The following is an 11,093-nucleotide window of genomic DNA, read 5'->3' on the forward strand; positions in this document are numbered from 1 at the left end:
ATGTTTGAATGTTACAAATATTGATAAATTAAATTTTAATGGCAAATTAAATAAACATTTAAATTTTAAAAACTAAATTTTATTGAAAACTTAAATTTTCATACAAGTTTTAAAACACAGTTTGACAAATTTTAGACAGAAAAGTTGACTAATGAATGGTATTTAAAACAAATGGTAGTTTGGGCCTGTACAACTGATAACATTTTTCCCAGGGGTAGTGAATCATTACAGCTCATAGTGAATTTGGCAGCAAACCTCAATATGCCTGTCCAGATGCATATAGGTGTACACACTAAAGAAACAATGACAGGTGCTATGTTCCACACTAAAGAAACAATGACAGGTGCTATGTGCCACATTTATTGTGTCTGGTACTTAGGCAGTTGTTTCCATAACTAACAGCACATTCAGAATTAAAGTTCTGATGGGACCAATAACCATGTTTTATAGCAAAAATGCATTCCATTTCGATGTCGATAACTACAAAAGGTGGCATTGGGATAGGAAAATAGTTTCTAGGGAGGCTCTACCTTACTGAAAAATGGTGCTGATCTCTCTTGTGAAAACCTAAGCCATGTCTTTGAGGTGCTATATATCAGTGTGGTGATATGAACTAATCTTGGTCACTTATGGCAGTACACTGCACATGCCCTTATGAAACCTTGCTATCACCACCAGATTACTGGAAAGCTTCCAAGCTGATCCAACTCTAACACTTTGTTCCAGATACCAGGCTAGACCTGAAAAGATACAATATGTTTCACTTAATTCTAGAAAACAATAAGATCTATGTCAATGAAGTTAAAATGTGTTAGATATGGTGATTTCAAAATAACATTAAGGTTGCAAGCATGGGGGAAACTATTAAACTTGACAGAGTGAAACTCAGAAATGTGAAGCAATGGCCATGTATTAAAGTGATAAATTCATCCTAAAAATATATGAGGTTTCTAGAAGCATATTTAGCCATTTACAAATTAAATAACTAATCAGGTAGACTATGCATCAGAAAGTTTAAGGCAATGTTGGGGCGGTGAGGTTTGATCATTGGTGCAAACATTAGTATATACCAGTATACAGGAAAGTCAAGTGACAATGTACTAAATTAGAATATGTTACTATAAGCAATCTTATTCATGAGGAAAATAACAATTTTGGATATTGCAAGTGAATACAGCCAAATGTGGTCACACAAATCAACTATAGGTACCAATAAATCCTATATCATCAGCTAAATGTGAAATTCTGATGCCCAAAACATGTAAACAAGGATGGAAATTTGCATATGTTGGACATATACAATGTACTTGTTAAGATCAAATGTGCAAACATAATTCAAATAATCTATCTGAACATGTATAGTGTATTTTTAAGAGTGTTGGTTACCAATTATTAAGCTCATTGAGTGAATGGAATCAGATATCAGCTGATGCTTCAATACTGCACTCTGTCAAAGTACTAAATTGAAATATGTTACCATACATAGGCATATTCATGATGAAAATAACATTTTGGGATATTTTCAGTGCACATAGCCATAAATGTGCCTTACAGATTCACTACAGGTACAATGTCAGCCTATATGATGTACTGAATGTGAACTTTTGATCCCAAACATTCTAAAATGGATGGATATTTGTTCATGTGGGATATGTAACCATGTTAAAACCAGTTGTACAAAGTTAAATTCAAATAACCTGTTTGAATATTTCTTATGTAATCTTTAGAGTGTCAGTTGACAAATATTATTAGTAATTAATAATGCATAAAGCAAGATGGATCATTAGAATTCCCATAACATCATATATGCCACAATGCCGCACTTCACCAATCAATATCTTAACCTAACTGAACAATAAAATGGAATGCATTTTGTGTTCAACTTACATCATTTTGCTGTTTTCTTACATCCAAGGGTAAATATACCTGGGGAAAGCATATTTTATCCCTTTGACCTGTATTTCATTCTCAGACAGTTTAAAATGATTTAGTAGAGAACTAGAGTAGGTTCTAGTATAAAGTTGTCATCACTGTCCTCTCACTAAATACATTATAACTATGTTTATAAACAATTACTGAAGCTATACAAGCAGATGTGTGTTACTCAGGAAGTGACCCCATCATAAACACATAAATTAACTGCTTGGACACCTAATAAATAGTCTGAATGGCAATACAAATTATAATTTTGTCTTTGTGTATTTTAAATGATGGTCTCGTTTTGACTTACAAAGATATTTTCTCTGACAAAATGTGACAAAAATCCAACATTGGAGCTTTTATATGGTGTAGGAATATATACATGTTGATAACATTTAATATGATTCCCAAAAATATTATATATGCACATTTTAGGGGAATTTTTTAATTTTGTTATATTTTTTTAAATTTTATTAAAATTTTTAAAATAAAAATTAATTTTTTACTTTTAATTTCATTCTTATATTTTCAAAGTCAATATACATGACATATTAAAATTTCATGTGTCTATCATTAATACTAAAGAGATTTTATACTAATTTAAACTTTACTCCAATACTGCCCTGACAGGACATAGGACACAATTAATTTTTCTATATGTTCTCTACATTTGTTTCTCAGTACTGACCTTTCCACTGCGTGACAATCAATACAAATCATGTTAATCTAAAATACCTTCAAAGATGACTTCACGGTGAAGTTCTCGTCAAAGGTTGACCTGCTCTTTTTTTAGATGCTGGACTGTCAACATAGCAGCATGTAAACAGAACACAGATTTCACTTCCGGATCATCACCAAGGCCTTACTGCTCACTGTGCACTGTCGCCGAAATACACACAGACAACAACACCCTGAGTTCATATTATCAATAATAAACATTTACCTTTAAATCCCTACCAAATATGCATAAATAAAACTCTTCTATCACCACCAAAATGAGAGAAGACAAAGTGTTCTAAATATAGACTAGAACTATATTCGTGGGTACTGAACTGGAAGTATTAATTGTGACGTAATTCCATTAAGGACAATATCTGCTTAACCACATAGTGGCCAAAGGTTCATAACACCAATGTGATTCCAGGAACCATATCCGATAATAGTTAACGAGTGTCTTTACGTAGGTTGTATGTGTCTCGGTTTATTACTATGTGGTTTACAAATTCACCACTATGCATTAGAAATTTAAATTCAGGTATTTGTGATTGCTATGCTCGTTCATGAACACACTCAGTGGCTTCAGTAACAAGCAGATGCAATACATTTTGTTCATGACAGTTTTGTTCATCTCGATGACGGTTTTGTCCATCCCCAATATGACGATTGTTTTGTTCAAATGCATTTGATATCGCAATCATGTCAGCGTTTCTTGCACGTCTTGGTATTAAGATATTATACTCAAGTGCCAATTGTTTCAATTGTTGTATTGTATTATTATCAATTGTTGCTGTTGTAGCAATATCTGGAGCTGATTGATCCAGTGCAACTATGGGTCTCCATAATCAAAATTTGTCAGTCTTTTGCAAACAATTTGGTATCCGTATTCCATGCCGCCGTGTGATGTTTTACCTGAGGCATGGTATGCATGCTTTTACAAGGGGAGACCTACTCTAATTAAAAAGTCCGCCAAAGACTTGCTTAACTTTTGTATTCGGCCAGGATCAGAAAGTGCAATCACGTCAATCCTAACTATTAATTTACCTCTGTATTTGTTTCTTCAATCTTTGGTGTCTGTGCAGTCACAGGTGTCAATTTTGTTTTACAAGCCTGATAATATTCAGATTCATGTGCCCAGCAAAGTTAACAATGTGATTTTGAATATGATGCCATATTCAATGGATGGTCGAGCACCCGAACCACTATGTGACACGGTTTTTACAGTATTCAAAGTGCATATTCTAAAGCAAGGTTCGCATTTTCTAGGGCATGTGCTTTTGTATTTGCTGTATCCCAATACCGCTGGTATGTATGTATGTATGCATGCATGTATGTATGTATGTATGTATGTATGTATGTATGTATGTATGTATGTATGTAAATGTTTATTTTCTCTTCCTCTGAATCAAGTGGAACACTGATACTGAGGATGGCGGGATAAAAAAAAACCTTTACACAGTCCATTATGTGACTTTATGGTATCCTTAATTTTAAATCGGGCTTTCTCAAATAAAATGATGTGTTCTTTTGGGTATCAATATGAAAATTGCAAACATTGATGCAAATTCACATTCAAACATGCATAAATTCTACTTAGTATCAACCCAAATTAACTCATGTGATTCATTAACCATTGTATGAGCTGACTTTGTGCATCTGTATGTAATAACATCAAACATCTTGGAGCGCTGGTAAATTTCATTAGTTTTTGCTTTGTTACTTTGGGTAATAGCTTCACAAAATTGTTTCCAGTGATTGTATCACTTTTCTGTTGTCATTGCACCACATTTCATAGATAAGTTTAACACTGAGTTTAGATTCCATTGCTATATAATACCCCAAGCATTTGTTTAATTGATGTGCTCTTGGATATCTTCACCATTACATCTAGAATATTTGCTAAAATCATCAGACGATTTAGACATTATCATATCATGTAAATCCTTTTTCTTTAACTCTTCATATACTTGGCCTAATTTGTTCTGTTAAACTTCTCGTGTCACCCCAATGATAATCAATTTATCAATGTGTTCCTACTATGGCTCTGAAAAAGCAGATAACATCTTTTAAGCCTCTTGATAAATCTGTATGATGCATTCAAATGATACAGCGATTTTAGTTTTTCTGCTACATTCTTGACATTTCAGTCTTTTGGAATATTTTCACCATTGTCAGAGATCTCTATAAATTCCTCCAAAATATTTTGGGCCAATCTGGTTTTTTACCATTATATACTATAGTAATTATTTTATATACAAGGAGTTTTCTCAATGTATCACACAGTGTTCTGTCTACAGGAGCATTGATCAATTCAGCAGGTGCTGTTTGCCATACCATACACACTTAATAACGTGTATTTGGACGGAATTTAAAAAAAAATCTGGGATACAGAAAATCACTTAGGAGGGAGTCCTCTGTATGCATGCAAAATGTGGGTGGCTAAATTGAAAGACTTGCCAGACTTGCTTTATCGACCTTTTGAGTGGGAATATGTTGATCAATTAGCTGTGCTGATATTTACTATGAAAATCAGTAGCTGACAAACCCCTATATTAGCATGTTGCCCTTATAAGAATAACATCAAAAGAACATGATGCAATAGCTGGGCGGTGAGTTCAAAGACTTTGTATGCTGGGTGGGAAAATGTGTTGCTATTTACAGTGATTGAATTTAGAGGCAGAAAGATCCAGAGATCTAAATGTGGTTATTTATAGAAGTGGATAAAAAAATAAACAACTTCTGCTAGCATTGTTGTCTTCATTTCCAAGTGTAGTTGAACAAGTTGTGCATGTGCCCTAGAAAAAAAAAGATATGTTGAGACTTAGACAAAATGCCATTTGCAAATTTGTATAAGTATTTTGGAGTTAAATGGCAAATTGATGAAGATTGTAATGAGATTCAAAAGAGCTAAAGTTGCTAGAACTGAACGTTTGGATGGGACATTAGCCAAGTGTAGGGAAGTGTGTGATGCCTTGCTTAGTGTTTGGAATAAGACCTTTCCTTGGATTGACAAAACTTAGAAAAGTCAGTAACACTCTGATGGACAAACAAGAAGTATATGTCAGTCTGATAAAGAATGTCGAAATTAAACTCAGTGGCAACCAATAGTTCTTCTAATCTGCTAAATTCACATCTTCTGGCAGTAGACTACAGCTTCTGCTGGTGGAACTCTTGTATCAAAGTGGGAGCCATGAACTCCTACTTTTAAATTCCTAGCGATACCTCTGACACATCCTCAAAAACATGTCTAGGTTTGGTCACTTGGATGAATTATTAATGCAAAGAATCCTTGGGCTGTAAATAGTAGACCTGCCACCTTGAATGGAATTAAAGTCAGGAAGCCAAAGAAAAAAGAATCAGGATTTAAGACAAAAAAGAAGGATCAGTGTTTGTGACCATATATTCACAAAAACTTCACAAAGTAATTGTCAACTTCACTGTCTTATGCTATTTATTTAATGTGAAAGATGTATGCTGCCATCAAATCATGAAAATTTATAATATTTTTAATGTTCATCTTTCCTGATATCACTGTGTAATACCCAGAGAAAAAACTAAAACAATGTAGCAAATATGGGGGGGGGGGTAATAGTATCTAGTGATTCTTCTGTACAAGACTTGCCTTAAATGGAGTTCATTCATTAATAACAATGTATCCCAAAGGCACTGAAACTAAAGTCAGCCTTTGCCATGACAACTTGCTCTAATGTGGCAACTTGCCTCCTGTCACTCAGTCTTTGACACCAATATGTGACAGCGCCATCTGAAGCAGTATGTAAACTAGCTAAAGAAAGAACAAAGTAAAAGTGAAAAGAACTCGTACTTGACTACTGCATTTACAACATGAATTTTCCTTATATTTTGGTCATACAATCAGTCAGTATATGAATTGGGATGTACAATGAGCTATGGAAAGAACAAACAATTGCAAAACATGGTTAAAAAAAATAGAGCTATCACTGTCACTAAGCAGTCATCCACAAACTTTATGTCTGAATGTTTTTTTTTAATACCCCATAACCTATGATCATGCAGCTTTTTCTCAGCTATGTGTCATCATGTGCCTATTTAATGAACCTCTACGATTAAATATTTTACCACAAATTTCGCACTTGAATGGCATTTCTCCAGTATGTATCACCATATGCATCATTAAGCTATGACTGTCTCTAAACTTTCTACCACAATCTTCACATTGCAATGTTTTTTCTCCATGGCTTATCATCATGTGTCTCTTTAAATTATTCTTCTGAAGAAACCGTGTATCACAGATTTCACACTTGTGAGGTTTCTCTCCAGTATGTGTCCTCATGTGTGTCTTTAAATTACCACTCTCACCAAACATGTTTTTGCAAATTTCACACTTGAATGTTTTTTCTCCAGTATGCACTTTTATGTGATTCTTCAGCGTATCTCTGTGACGAAACACTTTAGAACATAATTTACACTTGAAAGGTTTTTCTCCAGTATGTACCCTCGTGTGATTCTTCAGTGTCTCGCTGTGACGAAATGCTTTATAACATATTTCATACTTTAACGGTTTTTCTCCAGTATGCACCATCATGTGATTGCCTAATGATTTGCCGTCACGAAACATTTTGCTACAAACTTCACATGTGAATGTTTTTTCTCCTGTATGCACCATCATGTGATTATTTAGTATTCTACTTAGACTAAACACTTTATCACATATTTCACATTTGAATGGCTTTTCTCCACTATGCACCCTCATATGCTCTCGAAGATTTTTAATGTAACCAAACATTCTGTCGCAAATTTCACATTTGAATGGTTTTTCTCCTGTATGTACCCTCATGTGAATTTTCAAAGTGTGGCGATGACTAAACACTTTATGGCACATTTGACACTTGAACGGTTTCTCTCCAGTATGCACTCTCATGTGAGTATTCAGTGTATCCCTGCGACTAAATACTTTCGAACATATTTTACACTTGAACGGTTTTTCTCCAGTATGCACCTTCATATGATCTCCAAGATTATTGCTGTAACGAAACGTTTTACCACAAATTTCACACTTGAATGGGTTTTCTCCAGTATGCACCCGCATGTGAATATTCAATGTATTGCGCTCACTAAACACCTTAAGACATATTTCACACTTGAATGGTTTTTCTCCAGTATGCACTCTCATGTGAACACTGACACTGCTGCGCGTACGAAACAGTTTACAACAAACTTCGCATCTGAATGGCATTTCCCCAGTATGCAACAACATATGACTCTTTAAACTGCCTCTACGACTAAACATTTTATTGCAAACTTCACACTTGGCAAGTAGGGACGGCAATGGTTTTTTAACAGTTTGTTATAAGCAGCTTGAAAACAGATGTTATGGTAATAGCATCTTTGAGATGAATAATAAAGTTTATTTGAAAAGAATATCTGTAAAATTGATTGAGTTATGTCGTTTTTTATACCGGTACCCTCCGACATTTTTACGTACTCAAATTACAGAAAAACGTCAGAAGGACACTATTTAAAAAAAAATTTGTATGCATTATAAATTTAAACTGGTTGTCTTACTGATAGGTTTAAACTATGAACTGATGAGTATAGCCCATTTAAATGTTGTTTTCCTGTTCCTATAGATCATATCAGTGTGGTGTTTTTACGTACAAAATGACGTACACATAATTTTTGAAGTGCAAAAAGGAAAAGATAACTCGCTTCTTACAATATGAGTAAAAGACTAAAAAATATACAATTGCTTTCATTGCAGACTACTAAAAATAAGTGTAAAAAGCATTTATTCATCCTTACTTACAATTATAATTATAATTCACTCTATAAACCTAAGAGCAAAACTTGAATTGATGTATTCCAAAAGAAAGATAGAAGTCTCAACACAATGCAAGAATATGAACTAAATGACTGCACTGATACAATTTAATAAATTGTTGCATTTTACTTGGAAAATATAACGACAATATAAATTATCAACTTCTAAATATCTAAATTGAATGTTTCTTATCTACTGCATGAAGTGAATCTTCCTAAAGCTGAATAAAACCTAGTTTGTCATAAAATATTAAGCTCAGCTAGGAATTATGTCAAGGACTTGACTTAAAACCATAATAACAAAATTCATAAAACTTTTAAACAATAAACGTTTATAAAAGTAATTCCACTTCACTGATAACTTGGCCATTCTGTTGTGAAAGAACAAGCATAACTGTAACAGGAACAGTAACAGCTGTAATTACACTACGCCTCTGGAACAATTTCCAGATTACCGTTTCTGTAATCCTCTTTGAGAGTGTAAGTGTAGATGGCATTTGGGGAACTTTTATCCTGCAAATCACAATCATATACAATGTTGTAAAATTCAGGAAATCCCGCTACTACACTCAATACACGCCCAGGCCACTTGCCCTCATTGAAGGTATGAATAACCTTCTTTCCAACAAGTAATGGAATTTCACGTACAGGCGATTCCTCACTTGGGCTATCTGCGGCATCTTTAATTAACTGAATTAGGTTATTTTTCAGTTTTTCTACTGAGTATGCCTTACCCTTTTCGCTCATTTTGTACAGTTGTTTATCTTTTACAGTCTGTTTTAAGACTCTCTGCCTGAATCGTATTTGTGATGTTAGCGCCTTTCTTTTCTCTGTAATTTTTAGCTCTGCAAGGATGTTCTCAACATCATCTGGTCTTTGCCACAATCCATAATAAAGGATTGCATTTGTGTGCTTGGATTTTACTTGCAGTGCTCTTTTTTGTTTCTTTTCTAAGGCAAGTTGTTTATTTTGCAAACTCTCTCTTCGTTTTGCCTCAATTTCTTTCAGTCTTTCTTTATATTTGGCTTGTATTTGTCTACCTTCTTTTCTACATTCCGATAGCAATTTATCTTTTTCCGTTATTGGAAGTGACTCCAGCCATTCTGAAGTTTTATTGAATACAAACATAAGAAAGGCCTCGTTAGAGATAGTGGTGGCATTTGGTCTGTAACGGAGAAAGAAGTCAAGTATTCCAAAAACACGCTCAGGAACTTTGTTATGTGGTATAACTGACTGGGTTTGTTCTCTGATTGCGTCTGTTGGCTGAAAGTAACTTCCACCAGGCAGCTGTTCTTTCATGGCCTTTCTGAGAACACTTCCAAGTCCTTTGAAAGCCATTTGTGCAAGAGCACATGCATTGTCATCAATGCCATCACAGGGCTGAACAAGTTTGGCATAAATTTCGTCTTTTTCAATTAGACTACTTTCAAATGGGTGGTCATTACCATTAATGAAATCTGTAGATTCTTGACTAGCTCTGTCAAAGAAGGCTAGCAGTGCATGATAACTGTTATTCATGTCCAAAACATGAACATTACTTTCAATCAATCTCCATAAAGGGGCTGTTATTAACTTTGATATGAGCCCCAGAACCTTACAGCTGGCAATTATGTATGGCTTGTTCACAAGCGATAACGTCAGTTTTTGAAGTCTGTTACATGTTCCATGTACCGTTTCAAAAAACTGCTTGATCCTCTGATGGTGGTAAAAGGCTATTTGACCCATTAAAAATATAACATTAAATCTATTTCCTCGAAAATTAACAAACATGCTCTTCTCATTTTGAGACTGACAAAATGTTCTAAATGCACTATAGCAACCACTTTTCTCGTCCACACCACGAGCAAAGCATTTTCCACAGAAACGTAGAAAAGAGATTGTTTTAGCATCAGAGCTAAACAGTTCACCAGATGATGTCTCTTCCTCATCTAAAGTGTCTGATGAAGATGTATCCTGCTCCTCTATTTTCTCAAACAGGGAGAGAATAGGAGAAAGGCATTCAGCAAAATTTACAAGTAAATGTAGTCCACAGAAAAAATTATTAACTTTAACTGTGGCTGTCTGTTCGCCCTCTGTCATGTCATTCCAATTACTTGAAAATGTAAGCATGACATCTCTCCTATATTGCTCTAACATTTCTGTAAAAGCTAAATTTGTTTGGGCTCTGTCAGACATAAAATCTCTTATGTTGCATAGAATACTATTCCCAAGGGTTGTATTATTATTGGTTCTGTAAGATTCACACATATCAGAAATGTCATCTAATATGTTCCTAAAAATGTCCAGTGTAGTTCTGGCTGATTTGTCAGACATATCTCTCAGACCCAAAAAATACAAATTTTTGTTTTCATCACTTAACAAAAATGTTTGGTACGTCTGCCCAAATTTTCTTGTTTCATCACCATACAAGCATGTATTTTGTGCTGTACCAACAGTAGCTCCAAGCTGCTTTTGTCCAATAGCAAGTTTTTCAGCTATTATATTATCCACAGTTCTCCTCGATGGAACTTCATTAGGAGTTCTGTTAGCAAGCTTTAAAACTTCTGTTATTACTGGACCTACATTAGCTGATGCAACATTATAACTGGTAATGTTCATAATGCATTGTCTTGTATTGGGTGTGTAACATTTCGTTACAGGATCATATAGGTCAATTA

The 11,093-nt window shown here is 34.4% G+C and overlaps 1 protein-coding gene across 1 annotated transcript; it reads right to left on the minus strand.

Moving 5' to 3' along the window:
• Positions 1–414: 414 nt before the first annotated feature.
• On the minus strand, positions 415–7,951 carry LOC149787246 (uncharacterized). The gene is made up of 2 exons (XM_089977748.1): positions 6,736–7,951; positions 415–740 (listed from the first exon to the last, which is right to left on the minus strand). The coding sequence occupies exons 1-2, from the start codon at positions 7,904–7,906 to the stop codon at positions 628–630; spliced, it is 1,284 nt and encodes a 427-aa protein (XP_089833874.1). The 5' UTR covers positions 7,907–7,951; the 3' UTR covers positions 415–627.
• Between the last annotated feature and the right edge of the window lie 3,142 nt (positions 7,952–11,093).

This window comes from Sinohyriopsis cumingii, chromosome 12 (assembly GCF_028554795.1).
Source record: "Sinohyriopsis cumingii isolate HCF-2022 chromosome 12, ASM2855479v2, whole genome shotgun sequence".
Lineage (NCBI taxonomy): Eukaryota > Metazoa > Mollusca > Bivalvia > Unionida > Unionidae > Sinohyriopsis > Sinohyriopsis cumingii.

Bases quoted from the DNA above. Each gene is read 5' to 3' on its own strand.
- LOC149787246 (XM_089977748.1), bottom strand. From the start codon at position 7,906: ATGTTTAGTCGTAGAGGCAGTTTAAAGAGTCATATGTTGTTGCATACT. The intron at 741-6,735 runs GTAAAATATTTA...GTATCTTTTCAG, and splicing joins ATTCAAGTGCGAAATTTGTG to GTCTAGCCTGGTATCTGGAA.